At 44.4% G+C, this 19,805-nt stretch overlaps 1 protein-coding gene across 1 annotated transcript in view; it reads right to left on the bottom strand.

The window, feature by feature from the left end:
- The window catches only part of KIF26B (kinesin family member 26B), a 300,203-nt gene that overhangs the window by 21,407 nt on the left and 258,991 nt on the right, over nucleotides 1–19,805 (bottom strand). Inside the window, exons 11-12 of the mRNA XM_042796107.1 lie at nucleotides 5,784–5,946; nucleotides 1,133–4,565 (exon numbers count right to left, since the gene is read on the bottom strand). Of these exons, the coding sequence (XP_042652041.1) occupies nucleotides 1,133–4,565; nucleotides 5,784–5,946 (3,596 nt within the window). The remainder of the gene's footprint in view (nucleotides 1–1,132; nucleotides 4,566–5,783; nucleotides 5,947–19,805) is intronic.

Genomic DNA, 19,805 nt, shown 5'->3' with positions numbered 1-19,805 from the left:
CTGGTGAATTACAAACTCTATGAAAATAACGTATTTTGGACAGCCAGCGCTACTGTAGGATAAGTAGCCACTGATATTTCACATACCTGTGCACACCATTTCCAATGCCAATGTGCATTTTTTTCAAAAGTAAGTTAGGCAGGACTCGCACTTCAAGTCGGGAAGACAGCATCCAGGAAGAAGGTGAGGTGACCAGCTGATGGATGCACCTCACTCCTGTCCTGCAATTTTCTGAAACTCGTTCTGGTGGGAAGATGTATCAGTTGCAACTGCACAGACTCTTGGTATGATCCCAGAGGCTCTTGCCTTCTAATTAAAAAGTCCTGCTGTAGTGTGAAAGCTACTGGGGATTAGATTTGAACAAAGATGAAGTCTTCTATAATTGCTGAAAAGGTTTCAGATTTGCAAGTGCTTCATTGCAGTAGTTCCCATATATTATTACTAATACATTTAATTATTTGTTATCAATAAATTACTGTGAAAAGAAGGACTCATAACTCAAAAACAAAACGTCTCAGAGACAGGGTAACATCCTTCAAGGGGCACAGGCACAACTTTGTTCCATCCTCTAGGTGGGAAGAAAGAACTCAGTGGTGGTTTCAGCTGTGTGGCATCTTGCACCTTTGGGCATCCAGAGCACACAAGGAGCAAAAGTGGGCTCACAACAGATACTGCTATTCATCAAGACTCTGGTCTTGTGCTGGTGAAACATGTGCATACCAAGAGGGGAGTCTGTGCCCAAAGTGCTTAGAATAACAGCTACATTCCACCACTTCACAAAGGCATCTTTCTGGAATCAAATCAGAAGAATATTTGTATAAATAAATACTTGAACGCGCTGCCACTGGCAATACTGACCAGTTTTAGGGATAAATGTTCTTCTGTTCATGTGAAGTAAACCTAAGTGAAAAGGGTGAGGGGGAGGCTCCACTGCAAAGGCAATGCAACCACACAGGTTTTGTTCATGTTCCAAAGGAAGAAACTCAGAGCATAGGACACCTGCCCTGGCCTCATTTCTCTGCTAAGAGATACAGCTGGTACTGAATTAGCTAACCTTTAGGGCTAGCCTCCCCACCACGTACTAGTTATCTGCCTTGGTCTGCATCCCTCTTTCACAGCACCACAAGCTTACCTGCATTTGATCTTTTCTTTGGATTTTTGAGACTTCGGCACCTGCCGCTCGCAGAGCTGCTGTTCTCGCTCATGGAATCTTGGGCTGAGGAGGCGCTCCCCGTCGCTTCGCTGTCCCTCATCATGCTCTCGTAGCCACTGCTCCCCCCGCTGTGATAGAAGAGGGCTGTTTTTCCCATGGCGGGGGGCAGCTCCCCACTCAGGACACTGCTGTTGTCACTCCCGTGACCACTGCTGCAGCGGTGAGGTTTCCGAGGAGGGGTGATCTTACTGTAAGGTGAAGGCAGCATGTGAACAGCTGGCTTCTCATCTCCAGGAAGGCCCCCACGCTCGTCTGCCTCTGAGCTTCCCCGCAGCTGGAAGCCTCTGGCGCTGGCACTCCCCTGGAGCAGCTCCGAAATCCGCCCGTTGACGGCCCGAAGGGGCAATTTGGAAGCCAGGCTGGAGCCCCGGTTTCTGCTGAGTGACTGCGTTGACCAGGACATGTTCTTCCCGCTCGGAGGCAAACTGGAGCTCTGCCCTACGGACTGAGGCAGGGACTTGGTCGAGAAGCTGAGTGTTTTGGTGGCAGAGGCAGACAGGCTGCGGGCCTTGGGACTTGCTAGCAGGAGCTTGCTGACCGCAGAGATCTTCGACTGGCTGGCTTTCGGGGAGGTACCTGCTGACTGGGAGAGGCCCGAGTTCGTGGGTGAGGACATGACACCGCGGCTGAGGCTCCTTCCAGCCCGAGGCATGGTGGTGTCTTTTCCAGGGCTCATTTTGGAGCTCACAGAGGAGAGGCTTTCTGCTCTTTCCAGCGACAAGCACTCATAGTGGCTTCCTGTGGACCTCCCAAGGGAGTTGGTTCTGCTGGCGAGCTGCTCTAGTTTGGCACTGAAGAGCTTACTGCTGCTGTTGTTGCTGCTGCTGTCGATGCCAGGGCCCTTCTGTTTGGCGTTCAGCTCCTCGGGGAAGCTGGCCAGGAAGGACCCGGGCTGGCTAGAGGGACTGCTCGTGGTGCTGCTGGCTGCACTGTGCTGGGGGCTGGCTCTGTTCTTCTGATCCAAGCTTGACTTTCTCACCGGTGGCAGAGGAGGGGTCCCTTTGGGACGAGTGAGGACGCAGTGTTTAGGAGAGGCCATTTTCTTCTCAAGGCTAGCCTTAGAAAACTGGGGGAGGGCAGGAGAGCCAACTCCAGTGCTGTCAGAGGCAGTAGGATGGAGGTTACTGTCAGGCTCCTCCGGCTTGCTTGCCTTTGGGACACACCGAGGGAGGCTGCCGTTCTTCAAGCCATCACTGGAATGAACAGGGCTGTGGGTTGCACAGCTGGACGCTGCCACCTCACAGCCATCCACAATCCTCTTTAGACTGTCAGATCCTGGGGAGATAGAGGCATCCCCGCTGCTGCTGCTAAACCTGTCCGCTGAGGACTGCTTTGTGCTGTTCTCAGGCATGGCTGGAACTGCGGCTACGTCAGGCCTTGGCCCATCACTGCTCCCAGAGCTGTCCTTTTTTACATCTTCCTCTCTCTTCAGCCAAGGGTCTTCAAATCTGATATCCTTCTTCGCACTGGATTCCTTCTCATCATGGGGATGAGCGACCTTTGGGTCTGCGGTTACTGCTGGTACAACATCATCAGCGTCTTGTGCTTTGAAGGGATTAACAGCGATACATGGATACACTGTAATGTTTGTCTTCATCGGGATGTAGCCTTCACAGCTGCTGAGGCTTGCAGTGTTTTTGATCGTGACAGTAGTTTTCCCTAGAGCTGATATTTTACAGCCTTTGATGGGTGGCACTTTGCTGAAAGCTTCCTCCCCCATTTCTGACAGTATAAGCATGTTGTCAGTCACCGGCTTCTGTTTGTCACTTACACAGATCATGCTGGCACTCTGTATGGTGCTTGCAAACTCGGAGACAGGGGGTTCTGCCATTGCTTCTCCATGCCCATAGCATGCCTGGGCTATGAAGCTGTGGCACGACTGTTCACCATCACTCCCTGTGCTCATTTCACTCAACCAAGAGCTGATGGATGAGCGCCTGCTGCCATCATCCTGGGATTTGTCATCCAGGCCTAACTTTGGAAGTGGAAGGAACTGAGTGATGCTGACTTCAGACACAGGAGCTGCACTGGAGTAACATTCAAGATCTTCAGATATGCTGCTGATAATACTGACTGGCCTAGATCCAGAGGCCAAAGCCTGCACAGAACAGTCACTGTTAAAACTGATTATACTGGTTGGGCGCCCATTGTCAAGGACCCCACTAATGGTTAGCTCTTCTACAAGGGTGAACACCAGCTCATCCTCTCCATTCAGCTCTAATGGCTGCTGCACAGTCACCATGGTGGTGCTCAGAATCTCCTTCTTGGATTCTGGAGAAATGCTTTGTTGCCGATCTTCATCAAGAATGGATTCTTCAAAATCCCCGTTCCTGGAGGATGTTGACTTCTTCATGATCTGAGGGCTCATGCCTACAGGTGGGGTCCGGATTTCTGGCTGCAGTAATGATTCACTGGATGTCATCCCAGTATCCTTATTCAGGGGAGCTGCTGGGGGAGCGGAGCTGGGCAGGACTCCTTTCTGTGTATAGACCTTGCACCTCTGGGAAGGAGAAGTTGGTGGCTTGTACTCAGATGTCTTTGAGAGGCTTGCAATGCCAAGCCGGGGCGAACCCATTGGCCGAGGTTTGCCTTCCACAAATCCACAGGTGTTGAGACCTTCTCTGCTGCTCTGCAAGCTGGTGCTGTGTGCTAACTGACAAGAGCTAAGCTCTCTACTAGAGCTGCCTGTTACACTCCTCGGAGAAGAAGGAGTTGAAACATTAGTAAGAGCTCCAGAAGGAACAGGGGAGTGATTTCTCTTAGTTTTGCTGGGCATTGCATTTATATTTTCCTTGGCTTCTCTATCAGGATGCTGACATTCTGGCATCATATCTTCCTTATCTGACTCTGGTAAGTAGCTAAGCTCTGCCAGCTGGCTTGAGACAGAGCACTTAGACATCTGGTCTGAGCTAAACTGAGCAGGCATCTCTTCAAAGGGAAATTTGTCGATCTCTTCACTGCCATCTATGCAATCCAGCCTCTCCTGGAGCTCTGCAAAAGTGTTGCACTTCAAGCAGTCTCTTTCAGATGTGCTGGGCCCTGATTCACTAACTTCCTCCAACCTGCCCTCATTTTTGGTCTTTTGCAGAGCAGGAACTATGGGAACAAAGTCAGGGGGACCCTCATTATCAGTCAGTTCCTTATCAGAAAGGGCAGTTCCATTGGGGCCAACGTAAATCACCGTGTCACACGACTGCTCACTGCTGGATGAATAATCAGGATCACTTGATAAATGCAAAATAGGGAAGTCTGGGTCAACAGTGTTTCTAGAATGGAAAGGCCTCAGCTGGGTTGGCCTCCGCATCCTGCCCTCCTCACAAGAGCTCTCTCCTCCAGAAGAACTCGATGTGTACTGCGGTATAAAAGAGAGAGAGAGAGAGAGAGAGAGAGAGAGAGCATGACATTTCAGCATGGCAAACATCTCCTTGCACAAAGCGCATACACAGAAAGGTCACGGTCCCACCAAAACTGGAAAATCTCTAAACTAAGGCACAGAGCTCTAAAGCTCCTTATACACAGTCCTACAGCAAAGACACAGCAGTGTTCAACGGAGAACCCAATGCCCCAACTCCATGTCCCACTCAAAATCATGAGACTTCCAAAAAAAAGTACAGAACAAATGGATTAGGGTGCCCATGAGACTTCCAAAAAAAAAAGTACAGAACAAATGGATTAGGGTCCCTCTCTTAATTGAGCCTGGCCAAAGAAATCAGATATTTGGCACAAGCTTTGTGGATTTTCTGTGTGTGTGTGTATGTGAATAGGAACAAGAAAATTGATTACACAAATAAGGCACAGAAAATAAAGACAATCCCCATTTGGTCTTACTACCACCAGTGTGTGGAACTGTATAACGGGCACTCAGAGGTCTCTGGAGACACACTGCTGTGATGGTGTGTGGACTGAATCCCTTCACTCATCTCTCTTTAATCCATTGACAAAAAAGATTGTGTCAATTCACAGACTGTAAATTTAAATGAAATGCATAAAATTCACTTGTGCCCAATTCACACCATAACCTGTACAGAAGGAACCAGGCCTCTAAAATGTGGAAGTGGATACAGCCCACCTTCACTCCTTGGAAAATCTATTACCCATATTTAGAAGCAGTGAGAATAAAAGGGACGTCAATGCTGGCAATGGACACACTGCTTTGCATTTATTTTGTTCCTGCACTCTCTGGGAAGCGTAAAGAATTTAATTCTTCATTAATCCCAATTTCCTTTAACTCTACAGCAGTTACATTCCTTATTATTTCATTAGCACTAAGAGCATAACTGAAAATAAATGCTCTCTGACAGCTCTATCACTAAATGAGGCCAGTTTACAAACCTGCTGTAGCATATACGTCTGAACTCTCTCCTCTCTACCTGAAGCTGAAGCGTTAATCCCCACTTAGTCTCTGCTCTGTGATCCAAGCCACTTGTCTAGGACAGGGAACATACAGCCCACGCACTCTGGATTTGATTACTGATTTTGTTACATGATGCTCTACTCTCTTAAGGATCCTTCAGGGTCCTTCTTCTTCCCTCCTCCACCATTACAAGAAGGGAGCTATACATTGTCTTACCTTAGTTTTCTTTTTCTTCATCCTGAGGACCCTTGATGCAATCTGGATGGTGGACAGCGTCTCAGCATAGTTCCCTGCAGCGGCTGAAATGTGAGCTATCATTGTGGTGCGGCAGTTCATATTCCCCAAGGACTCCCGAAGCAACATGGTGAGCTTGCTGTCTCTGCAAAATAAAATGAATTAAGGCTACATTAGTGCACTAGGTTTCACTTTGACCATCGTGATGTGACTTGGGTCTCAGCAAGATTTTTTTTCTCCTCTTTTTAATGGAACCCTAATTAGTTTCCTTCCTCAGGTTTGCACTGTGTTGTGTCTGCAGCTGAGCATGCTGAAAGGCCCTGGACTACAATTTAAACTTCTTTCTTCTTCCCAGTTCACCCCTTCTGTCTTCTTCTGGCCTCAGTCCTTCTGCAGTGTTACCACTGTCAATACAGAGATGCAGACCAGCATTGGAGACTATCTGTTAAGGAGCTGCTGCAGCAAACACCAAACTGCTGCCCTTTTCCAGTGCACACTATGCAAGTAGACCTCTGGCCCAGCTCTGGAGGTAAAGAGGGTAGTGGATTAGATTAGCGGGCCCAAATTTTTTTCTTGCTTTCTAGGACACTGGGTAACTCAATAATAATAATAATAATTCAATCACTGAAATCAATTTTGGATGATGTTGGTGAAATACAAAACAATCAAGCCCTAAGACTTTGCACAATTGTTCTTTCATATTAAATCTTTTTTTCCACTGAGGCGGAAATCAAATTTTCTGTTCTTGCTATTTACTCTATTGTTCAGCATAGGATAGCTTCTGAAACGCTGATGCCTTATTGTGGGGCTGTCTGTAACTGGACTAAGAATATGGATTTTAGCAGCATAATGATGCATATATAATGCTTCTGTGGTGGTCATCTAATCCTGTATTCAGAAATGCATGATATAATTTTTAAAGAGAGATTTAGCTACACAGTGTACAGGTCAACTGGATGGTTAGTTGGGAAATAGCATACTCTTGAAGAGAGCCTCTCCTACACTAAAGGTTGTGGATGATAGCTATGTATGGCTAAAAGCAAAGACAATAACAGCCTGACATCCACCTACTGTGAAAAGATTTGCTTTCACGGTTGTAATGATAGCAATACCTTCAGTGGCTGGGGATCAGGTTTTTGGGGCTCACCTTTCAATATCTGCTAATGAACTATGGTGCATGTGTGCCCTTGGTCATCCACTTCACATTTCCAGCTCACAGGAATTCTGCATAAAGCTGCAACTGCTGGGAACTGAAGCTGTGTCTACTGGATGGGATTGACAGACAAACACCAAAATTCTCAAACCTCTCTTTTTGATTGAGTAAACAACAGCATTTGGGATGTATATTTTGGTAATCATATAGCAGTATGTCTGGGGAGCGCATAAATTGTGCTTTTCCTGAGATTTCCAGTACTTGTGATTTCAGCTAAGCTAGCAATACTGAAAGTAAAACATTTTTTGTTTCAGGATTTCTGCTTCCATCTGCTCCAGACACATTGAAGACAGTCTGATGTCTCTGAGAAGCAAACAAACATCCATAAAGACTATACTGAGACAGCCTCACTCATTTCACTGGTGACCTAAGGCTGCTTTGAATCCACAGATCCAGAGTTAATAGGCTGCTGTGTCTCAGGTTAGTGGCCCTCCTTTCCATCAAGGAATAATTAAGATGTCAAATTTTGTACATCAGTTACTGCCACTCCAATGCAGAGTTACACAGAAATTATTAACATCTGCACAGAAATCAATAACAAACCTTTCATTTGCTAGTGCTTCTATCATAGCAAAACATGAGATGACATGGAAAGGGCAAAAGAATACATTCTGAATGTGTCGGTCTCCTGAGAATATATAACCAATGCAGCCAGCATCAGCACACTGCAGCGTGGCTCTCCTAGAGGTATATGTGTTATGAATATAAAATAATCTCTACCATCTGCCTTGTACTGAAATACACACTTGCAAGAAGAATGACAATACGGAGGAAATACCTATTCTATAATTCAAATGATCCTTTGACATACCTCAGGTAGGAACTAAAAGGCAGATTTGTTTAGGATTAAAGCCTGAAACCTAGCAGCAAAGAAGCTCAGCCAACACTGATTTCTAATTTCACAGTTTGCTCATGCAACAGTCTGCATCTTGACTATCAACTTCACTTTGCACCCAGAAAACATAACTAGCCTCATGTCACATATTTTTGTCAATTCTGGACATTGTCCTAAGACAAGTTCACCTGTTCAAGGTTCACTGATCTCTCACAATAGCACCTATTAACTTCCAAAGGAAAGAAATAAAATCAAAGAGAACATCATAACACAAAAATGTGTGGCTTAATTTTTAACTCACCCTATCCTCATCAGGTAAAATACTGGTAAAATATTTTGGATGTTTCACTGAAATTTGCTTGACAGATAGTGTGAGACACAAAGTAGATGCTTTGTTCTTCTGAATGCTGACATGACACTTCTGTCTGAAAAAAAGAAAGGCTCTGAATTGTTTCATTAGGTGATTCATGAGCTGATGTTTGCAAAAGCAAAATTTCCTGTGAAAGCATAAGTTTTACAGTGAGAAGGTCTGCCCTTCTGCACTGGAAGAGCCTTGAGAAGGAAGACCTTTGTTGATCTTCTAACTGTGCAAACTGAACTAAAACACAGGAAATTCTGAAGAAGCTCACAGAAGGGCTGCTGCTCCTGGGTGCATGCTACTTGCGGAAGGTCCCAGATTTCTCATAACAGCATACTGAAAAGCACCAATGTCCTTATAGCAAATGGGACATCTTTGGGAATGCTAATGGTCCATTTCTATTCTGTTCCAAGAGCAATAAAATGATATGCCAGGGCAGCACAATGACCCCATTTTATATACCTGTCTTCATTTTAAATGTATTTCTATCCTATCCACTAATGTTTTTATAATTCAGGAGATCATGAATATGGGTATATAATACACAGAGAAGAATGAAGGTGGGGTCAGTTTACCACACTTCAGACTCCAAAGCCTGTATATCACTAAGTCGATTCTGCAGCCTTTTCAGTACTTAAAAGTTACTTGATTTTTCTAACAGCATCGCTTGATCTAATAAAATACATTACCCTTACTTCTAAACCTTTTCTTGCCTAACTCATGAGATCATCATGGATACAGCAAAATACCAATAAATATTATCCATATATCCCACACAGGGAAAACCCCAAAATGAAGTATACAAAGCTCTATCTGTGGAAAAGTCCAGAGGCAGAAGCCCTGGGTGCAGAAAACTAAACTCAGATGTCTCTGGGAGGTATGTCAGTGGGCATGGTACAGAGGATCCAGAAAGGAAGAACTGCAGACTGCCAGGCAAAAACCTCAGTTCATTCCACGCAGTAGCAGCCCTCCATGTGGAGAGAAGCTCTCTCTTATCCATGCTGCTCCCTTATCTCCTCCGTATTTTCACCCTCTCACATTATAGCAGCTACTGGAGGACTTACAGTGTTATTTTCTGAATCTCTCAATAGCTAGCATAAAGAATCCTAGCAGGTATTACACCTCCCCAAAAGAGAGATGTGGCAGTGCTGCAGTGAGCACAGTGTTCTCTATTTCTTCTCTTCTGAGACTTCACCATGCAAACAGGGATCAAATGTAAATGAGTCCTTTCCCTTGCTCAGTAAGAAGAAAAAATATACATCTTCATGCTCCTCTTATACATATCCATATTTTCCTTCCTCATGAATCATTAATTATACTCAGATGCAAACAATACAGAATCTAACATTGAAGAACGAAGTACTCAAGATCATGATACGTCTCCTTGCATATTGCATAAATCCCACTTGCCTATGTGCATTAAGTCAGTGTTTTTAATTTCATGACTGGATACTATTATTTCACCAGACCCCTGCCTCAATCACTGCATAGGATAAACAGTGCTCACTGAACAAGAAGTCATTCAGTCTTTCATTTAATCTTTGCCTTTTAAGTTGCAGGCTTGTGCCTTATCTGCTGTTAGGACTATACAAACCCAGCTCTGAATCCAGAATGACAGATTTCTCTAAAGGTTCATTTTTTTTTTTTTTTTTTTTCATTTTCTGTGGAGCTTATCAATGCAGTATCTGACGAATGCCTCTGAGGTGAGGTATAGAATTCTCTGATAATACCTGCAGCATTGAAGAGTTCCCTAAGTATAGGTGTTTGGTGTGAAGCACTGATCTTTCAGAGTATGGAGCATTATATAATCTTTTATATTCAAAGTACAGCTCACTTTGACTTCTCTTGCAAATAAAATGGGGCAGCTGATTCTCAACATGGGTACCCAGAAAACCAGGAACATACAATTAAAAGCCCATCTGAAAATGTTAGGCACGCACTGGCAGAGCCAGTTCTGAAGGCGGTACCAGCTCTCTTTGGAATCCCTCTCTTCTCTTCCACAGCCCTCAGACCCATTTTCCATATGCCTTCCATTTTCTGCTAAAAATTAGGGAAGGAACTTATTGACAGTGACCACATCCCTGTACGGTCCTGATTCATGTCTTAAGCAGGTCCTTTATCTGCCTTGCAAAAGATGATAATTGCATGGCAGGGGGAAAGGGGGGAAGAATCCTGCAAAGACAACATAATATATAGCCCATGGGGCCAAAGTAAGTTTGCCAGGACAACCTTAATTTTGACATTTCCTGTCACTGTAGTGATTGAGTTCACAATCAGAAAAAATTTTATTATATATATTTTATGTATCTTCATGTGGACTTGTGTTCATACTCCAGTGAGACACTAATAAGCCTGGAACCTTCCTACGTATTAAAAACCCTCAGCTGCTGAGGCAAGTAGACAGCAGAAGCAGCTGGCTGCCACCTTTTGTATGGACAAGCAGTGGAGAAGGAGGACGTGACTCACAATTTACCATGAGGTTTTGCTAGTACCTTCTGCCTGCAGAAAAGCAGTTAGACTCAGGAGTATTACCACCCTTTCCTGTGCTGTAGGAGAGCTATGCACTTCTACGCTCACATCCTTTTTGCAATGCTCTTCGCTCATCAGACAATCCTGTTCTATCAGTGTCTATCCTGGGTTTTCCTCATCCAACCTCCTCACTCGTTCTCATTCCCATACCATGATTCACGCCCCCAGCTCCTCACCTAAACAGCCCAGCAGAGCTCCATTTCATCCTTCTGTGATCTAACCAGCTACACCAGATTTTGCCAGACTCCAGCATCACTGCAAGACGCTCTCCCAGTACTAATCTCCTCTTTCCTCACCTCTTGCTCCCACTAACGTCCTCGACTGTCACTGCCTGACCTCCAATTCAAGTCTCCACAACTGCTCACTGATACGCAGCAGAGGAACCTCATAATCCCTGCTATAATTTGTCATGGCTGAATGCATCATGCTGCCCAGGTGAGATGCAGGCCACGGTGAGGGGGCACAGCATGGACAGCGCCTTCCCGGATCTTCCTGTGTCAGGTCCTTCAGCTTTACGAGAATCCGTGAGAGCAATGTGTTTGAAGAGAGCTACACAGAAAAGAAGCAAATGGTAATTGCTTTTGTTTAGGGCTGCAAAATAGAATTCATGAATAGAAAATGAAGCAGTAAGAATAAATATTATGCTCACTAAATTTGCAGGAGTTTTCATTGCCCAGCATCTCCTTCTCTGTATGGAAGAGGGAAACACAGGACTGTTCCACAAAAGGAGGGAATACTGGAGAGGAAGATCCAGCTAAAGTCTTGCAATAATGATTTTCCTCTGAAATTATTTAACCATTTCTATTATATGCTTTGTTATGCTGTGGTTTGTTGTTTTTTTTTTTTTTTTCCCCACCTTAATAACAAGCATTTTCTTTGTCTTCCCTTTCCTCTCACCCCACTGCTATGAGGATTTTGGCTATTCAGTGACAACAGCAGCACCATCAGGAATAGAATACTCCACAAGGGATACAATACAGTATTATAACCAAGCTTTAAGAGGTGCAAGGGTGTGTGTTTGTGCTCTCTATTAATCATATACCTTAGTGTCTTCCTAGGCACTTGGCCAAAAGGAGAAAGTTGTCAACTCACTCAAGGTGTTATTTTTACAGGATCAGATGATGTATGCCCTCAGGTGTCTTGTAATCTAATTATTTATAGAGGTATGTCAAAGGAAAAATTTCAGTAACTATGGCAGTTATTTTTGATCATGAAGACTTAACTCTACTCCCTTGTGCTGATGCACTGCTTTATTCATTGTAATAAATGCTTGCATAAAAAGGGAACCACATAAGTACTCTATTTGGTTTTGGCTCTTATTGCACTGAAATAATTTCTACAGAGGACCGTTTATAGCTTAAAAGGCACAAACCCAACAGCAGATGTTACAGGTGTGTAACATCTGAGTTCATGATGAACCTGTATAGTTTCCTTAGCCATGTCTTTCTGTTAATAATTTTGATACAGGGAGAGAGGAAATGGGATCAATGTGTGTAGGCACGGGCAAAATGAGGCCAGGTGGAGTGATAAAGCCCTCAGTGGTTCAGCCATGTAAGCCTGGCTTTGTTAGCAGAACGAAGCGAGACAGTTGAAGAAAGATGGGTAACGTGTTGGACCTTTAACCTGGAGAATCCTTCACCTGGTGAAATAAAGCATTGGGGAAGTAATGAACTTGTTCCAGGTGGAAGCTGACTAGCCTTGAAGGGAAAATTAAGCAAAGTGGAAATTTCCACTACCACTGCAGTTAATTATCTTGTATGAGGTACGCAACCGCAGCCCGGAAAGTTATGCTCACTGCACCGGGGATGGGGGAGCCAGCTGAAAGGACTACACTGGTGGGATACAGTGCTCAGATTCATGTACTGGGAAAATCACAACCACATCTGGAAGGGGTGTGACGCTGCAGCAGTCAAAAGCAGGAGAAGGTTGCATCCAAGTATGGGATAACAGGGACTTGAATTCTACTCTTACAAAATGTATATAAAATGGAGGGGATTCCCCCCTATAATTCTTGTCTTTTAAGAGCCTAACTCTGCAAATTTCATACTGCAGAACAATCTTTGTGCCTGTGACAACACACGAGCATGTGGCAGATGCACAAAATGGCATCTTCTGTTTCTTTTCACCAAAGACAGAAAAGAAATTTAATGACAGGACAGAGTCCCAATAGCTTCAGCTATTCTGACTCCTTGAAACACACTGTCCCTCTCACCGTAAAAGGGGCTCATTCCAGAGCTTTTGTATTAAAGTTGCTCCCAAAGCTGATGAAAATTAAACAGTCTACAAAACAGCCAAGGAGTATGTTATCCAAAACTGACATAAAATGACCCACTCTTTGGAGGTCCCGCTGACCAATCTTACCAATTCAAACTTACCCATATCAGGACTATCTCACAATAAGGCAGCTGCTATCACACCCCAGCTTCTCTTTTACCTATGTATTAAAGAGCACATGGTTTCTGACGTTGTCAGCCCAGGTCTAAGCTGCAGACCACTATGCTCGCCCTGGGGAAGCACAGAGAAAGAGAGCCCCTCCACCTTCTCATTTCTGCCTTGTGACACCAGTGGAGCTAAAGCAGCATGGGCTTCTTTTAAATAATTCAACCAATGAGAGAAAAAAGTTCCTCACAGTCTTTGACCCAGCTACATAAATTTACACGGTTTGGTTTGGGTGCACTCTGCAATTTGAAATATCAAAATGAAGACAGAAACCATTATTTACAGGTCAGTGTGTTATTCAAATGAGAGCTTAGAGATCCAGATGTATTTTAAAGTCACAGCAAGAGCAATTTTTGGGTTGGGAGTGAGGAGGTGGTTGGGAGGGGTGGGAGGGCAATTCTGCTGGAAACCTGGGATGGTTTCAGAGAAAGAGAACTGCACTGAAAATGAACAAAATGATCCCTCTCCCCTCTGTACTCCAACTCCCAGCACAGAGCCAAACATCGTTCACAAGCAACCATTTAAAATATGCAAACGAAGCTCAAAAATAATCACAAAAGGAAAAGGATCTTAGTGGTCTGTCTCATTACAGAGCCAGCTCCTAAAAAATTCTAGCTGAAAAACGGAAGTTCAGTTAATCCAGGGAGCTAATTAGGCTCAGCAAGTGTATGTTGGAGTTAAAGCCAGATTCCCCAAAATCAGAACTGCCACTGGTTAAGGAAACCTGAGCAGTAAATAGACTGTGATTTACAGGAGAAAAAAAATTCCCACAGTTAAAAACAGTAATGATCCAGATTTTAAATAATTTAAGGACTCTGCATGTGGCCAGGCTCTGTGCTAACTTCTACCAAGATACACTGACAAAGGGAAGGAAAAGCCTTTCCTTCCTCCATATCCCTCCTTGTTTGGCTCCCTGACTTGGAAGTAATAGGGCAACCACAAGTTTGGCTCAGCTTGTCTCTATGAGGCCATTTGGTTGCTTTATATGAAAAGGCAACATTCGTATCTGCTGCTGAAGAGCAACGGGAGCAGCTGAGGAGCCTGCCTGCCTCTCCTTTTGGGCTGCCCGTGCCCTGGCAGCGCAGCGGGAGCGCTGGGAAGGGAAGGGGTGGAGAGTGGCTGGCCAGTGCCCGCGCACGTAGGGCAGAGACAAGGGAAAACACACAGCCAGAAAGACACATGAGGAAACATCCCCTGACAATCTGCTGAGGACCTGGCAACCACCTTCACACCAGCCCCTCTGACGGCTCATACTGGCAGGAGCATAGCAAAGAGACACCCAGCGAGGGCATTTCCAGCACCCCTCCGTCAGCGTGAAGAGCAGGACCCGTTGCTCAGCGCCTTTGCTTGAAGTGCCGCTGCCCCCAGCTCCCGTCGCCTTCACAGCGTCGAGCAGTAGGGTGATTAAAGCAAGGCTCCCCACTCTGCATCCGAGAGACTAAGCAAAGGGGTTGTTTTTTCTCAGATCCCTGCAGCTCAGCTGCTGCCGGTGCCACGGGCTGGGGTCACGTGTGCTGAAGAGCCGCCATCAGTGACAGCCCCTGCAGAGAGGGCAGGGCAGCGGCCACCGCAACTCCGCTTTCGGCACAAACAAGCACCTGCCTACCAGACTGGCGCGACTCCGGCGTTACCCACACCCATTTGGTCTTCCCCCCCCTCGCTGAATACACCGTGACAATTTGGAGGGGGGACAGAAAGGCTGCTCGCTGCTGCGCATGCAGCGGCACCCGTGAGCCCATGCAGCAAGCAACAGCCCTCTGCCCTTTGCTTGCAAGGAGTGCTATGATTCATCCGTACTGAGAGTGGAATACCAGGGTTATTTCCTCAAACGAAAATTAACTTCAAATGTTTGTAATTGATCCATGAATATTCATGATCTTTTGGGAGGATTTCATAATTACGTCGTTCTGGTTAGGCTCATTTGATCTGTAGTAGTGACAGCAGTAGTTTACACTCCTTCATCAAGATGCCAACAATTTGGCAGCGTGACCTTCCCAGTTTCCTGTGCTGGAGAGCAGCTCTAGTTATCCTAATTGCAATCCCAAATGGAGTGGTACCTGAAAATAAATTGACTGCTGTTCAGTTTTAGAAACCACTCCACTTGGCACTGCTACTAGCGTAAATAGATGACATCTCCAGGAAACCGGGAAGGTCACTCAGCAAAGTACTCGGCATTTTGATAAGTAAGATTTTATATATCAACCTCCTAGAGGCTTCAGCCCACAGCATTATAGCAGAGGGCTGTGAAAGTGCACACACCCCTCTGCAGAAAGGGGGAAAAAAAAAAAAAAAAAAAAAAAAAATTGGCTGTTATTACTATTATCAAAATTATACAATTCATATACTGCCACTCACTAGACATATCCCCAAAGAAAGTTAGGCTTAAGAGTTCATACTGCATGCAAGCTTGCCTCATCACCTTCAGCAATAAACTTGTAGCCTGTTGGCCAATTTGAAAACTTAGAGAAAATTAAATAAAAGCCTCAGAGATAGTAGATCTCTGTAAACACTGTGAGAATTGATGACTGGGTGGATGGAGAGAGATCTTATTTGTATTCCCACAAAAACAAGCCTGAAAGTCCTTAAACTCCACTCAAACACACCAGAGAAAGCACACAGATGAGAGAAATTCCCAACCACAGGGGACATTTCAGTCAGTATTTATACCCTTTTGGATGTCAAAATTAAGAGAGAAACTGTTAGAAACATTATTTTCTCAATGCTGATGCTCTCAGAACTGTTCGTTTAGATTAACAGACCAAAAAATATGCTCTCATATGAAAATGGGTCCCGATGCTAAGCTGTCAAAACACAAAGTAAAGCAGTGAAAATATTAAACTAACAACATTAATGCAAAATAAACAGTCAGAAGCCTCAAGTCATGCTTCCATCTCTGGTAATCAATTTATTAACTTTTAAAGTTCCTCTTTACCTACAGCTCCAAACTCTACTTCACCAGGAAGCAAGGAACTGCTAAAAGCTGCTAAAAGAAGCAAACCCCATCCATTGGCAAAGAAGATGGACTTTGCAGCAGCCAAGTGATCTGATAACCCAGGATGGGAATCAATCAGGTGAAGCAAGTTGCAAAATCGGAGAATTTTTTACATGTCATCTCCCATTTACCAGCTGGGGACACATTGCCCACAGTTGCCCAGCTCTAAACAATTTAGGAAGTAAAAAATGATGACTTATTTAGGAATGCTGTATTGGCATGTACAGGCAATACGTACAGGTCCTAGACAATGTGCATGCCCATCTCCTTCCGAAAATCTGGGTAAGTAATAAGGTGGCTAAATATGGACTTAGTTGTCTAACTTCACACATTCTTTCTCTGTTGAGAAGACTAAGAACGATGAGCTTCTCCTTTACACCTATCCTCTTGAAAAGCAAAGCGGACTAGAAAACCGGTTTCACCTCATGACTCCATTTGCTTTACTATTCAATATATAGTTTTAGGGACACCTGAAACGATGTTTGCAGAATCTGATGAACATGGTGTTCTCTGGCCTGCAAGTCCATGGCCTCTATATTTGTACTGCCAACAGTCAATAGCGGTGGGACAAGCTCGTTGGGAACTGGAGAGAGACCCAAAACTCTTTCACATAAAACCGAATGACCATCAGACAGCAACAACTCTCATGCACAGTTGGGCTGAGCTACTCACACAATGGGCTGATTTAGAGATGTGATGAGACAGAGTGAGCAATAACAGTGATGATGTTGATCTTGCATGGCAATTAAAGGTCATAGATGAAAAAATCTCTACCCATGCCTGGTTTTGGTGATGTCTGAAAGCTAACCCCAAAACTGAGATTTTATTAAGTGAAGCCCATGGCTCTGTGGTCCAAACCCAGCTGTCACTAAAACCTACAAAAAAGGCTCCCCTAAGCCTCAGCAGGGTCTGAATTGGGCTTTTACAGTTTTAGTGACAGGGCACATGAGATAATGAATAAAATAGTCCCTTCTGAACTCAAATACATGGCATTGAAGTTAAACTGCGGAACCACAGGCAGTTTTAGGATGACATTTTTGGCAGCATAGGGCCAAATCTAGCAGCTGCTGCAGGGCACTGGGAATTCTGTCATCTATAAACACAGGCACAAGAAAACTAAATGTTTGGTTCTTTTACCCCTGTCACACTTCATCTCACTTTATTCACAGAGGACTCCAAACAAAACCCAAGGGACCCCAGTCTCCATGGAAGTACTATGTATTGTAAAATGGCCAAATCAATATATAAAGATTTTTACTGTATATATAATTGCTATTGAAACCATTTGGAGATAGGCTGTATCAAATACATTTATCTTAATCTATGCAGTAATTTAAAATATTAATGGTGCACATGCATTTTTCATGTTATCTGAAGTTTCACTCCCCTTTTAAATGGATTCTTCTATTTATTTTGCCCACTAATACCATTAATTAGACAGGCTCCTCAATAGGCTCTTTTATCTCCAACACTTCAGAGATCTCCTAATAGCCTGTGACAGCAAAGGAAAGGAACTCTTTTAAACTTGCCTTTTAGTAATTGTTACATAGCTTGCAGTTTTACCTGAGGTAACTAGAACATGTTTTAGAGTGCAATAGGTATCTATTATGCCCATAAAATCAACTGTAAATTTGAGTGTTTCCATGTTAATAGCTGCCTCTCCACCAGATTGGTAGTCAGAACAGTTGTGAGTGCCAGAAAGCAATCTACAACTACTAATGTTTGTAAGAATTTAGTTTTAAAAGATAAAAAGGTATCTATTGAAGAGTTAGCTGTTCAAAATTCCAGAAACACTAACATAAAATTTCAAAGATAAGCTGATCCGGTCTTTCATAAAAAGCTCCTTTCAACCTTCAACTGTCTTCAAAAAGCCTCAAACTGGACTCATTTACAATGTTCCTGGAAGGTCCCCCTTCTGTTTACAAAGCTGCTGCTGAAGATCAGGAATTCACACAGCTGAAAACAGTTGAGGCTGCAAGACTATTTTGACAAAATGCTCATTCTAGTCTTTCTCTCCTTGGCATCTGTGGTTGAATTTAGACAGAGACAGGATATTAGAAGGACATTTGGCCTGAATTAGTATGGCCATAAGCTCCTGACAGTGGTGAGACACCGGCCCAGGTTGCCCAGAGCAGCTGTGGCTGCCCCCTCCCTGGAAGGGTTCAAGGCCAGGCTGGACGGGGCTGGGAGCACCCTGGGCTGGGGGAAGGGGGCGCTGCCCAGGGCAGGGGGGCTGGAAGTAATTGATCTTTAAGGTTCCTTCTAACCCAAACCATTCTATGACTCTATGATTCTTACATTCTTAGTGTTAGGTTATAGTGGTTTACAGTAAGGCTCTGCAGCCTCCTTCCTGCATCTCCTCTGCATGCCTGCTTTGATCTCCTAAGAATGGCAGAAAGCATTCCTCAGCATCCATCAACCTAGTCCTGGTTGATGTTTCTGGAGACACAAGAGAAGCCAAGGGGAAGGACAGTCATTCTGTTAAGGAGAGTGCATGGACAACAACCACAGAAGAAGGAGGAATGAGAAATGCATAGTTTGGTCCTGTGAGCCTGATCCCTGTGAGACTTCACCAAAGTGAAGATGTGAGATGCTTGGGGTGAGAAGAAAGTGTGAATTATTAGCTGCTGCCCCTACCCAGTACAGAGAATCATATAATCCTCCTTAAACATTTATAAAGCCCATCCTTAAAAATATTAGGGCTTCCTAACACTGACCACACATACTTCCATTTCAGCCTGGCATGCTGGAAGCCATCTACTCCCCTATTTGCCCATGTCCTTTGGTTTCCATTGCTCCCACTCCCTGGGGATGGGAATACTCCTGCCACGTGTACAGGCATCACCTACACTCATCTTCATGCTCTATTCCCTAATTCTACTTGGGTATGCAAGCCAAATTCATTTCATCTTCTCTCACATGAAAAGCTGCCCTGCTCCCCTTGCCAGTCTTTCTTGTACTTGTTTCAGTCTGAATTTATTCTCCATCTATATGGATGACCAGAGCTGCATCCCGGAGAGGAATTGCTAGCCCTTTGCATAAGGGCATTACTGTTTTCCTGCTGTCATTACTAATGTCTCTTCAGAGTTCACTCTCTTCGCACTGTTACATCAGCTGTGGACACCTGTGATCACTAACCAATACGCCTAAATCAGCACACGCACATCAATCCCCTTCCATCTGATGAGCTCCCAGATTTCAGTAGAAATTGGTAGCAGTCCATCAGGGCAAGCCCTTGCATTAGTGCCATTTTTGTTGCCATAGCCCTCGAGGTCCCGCAGCTGCTCCCATCTGACGTTCTGATCTTCCTTTGTACAGATGATGGCTCTCAGCTTTGTGTAACCAGCCACTATGACTAGCATGTTCCTGCTTTTTGTGCCAAGGCTGCTGATAATAACACTAAATAAAATCTCTCCCAGAACTGGTCTTTGAAGAACTCCCCTGGTGGCTTTCCTTCTACTCTGATAGCTCCCACTTCAATGCTAGCTACTGTTGTCTCATCAGTCTTCACTACCTGATGCATCTTACAGCTCCTTTTCTTCTTCAGCTTAACTAATAATTTCTCAGGGGGCACCAATTCAGTTACTTACGCAGGTCTAGACAGATCATATTTACCATTGGTCTTTCACCTAGCAATT

This window comes from Tyto alba, unplaced genomic scaffold (assembly GCF_018691265.1).
Source record: "Tyto alba isolate M040663 unplaced genomic scaffold, T.alba_DEE_v4.0 Super-Scaffold_22, whole genome shotgun sequence".
NCBI lineage: Eukaryota > Metazoa > Chordata > Aves > Strigiformes > Tytonidae > Tyto > Tyto alba.
This window is presented reverse-complemented; position numbering and strand designations above follow the sequence as displayed.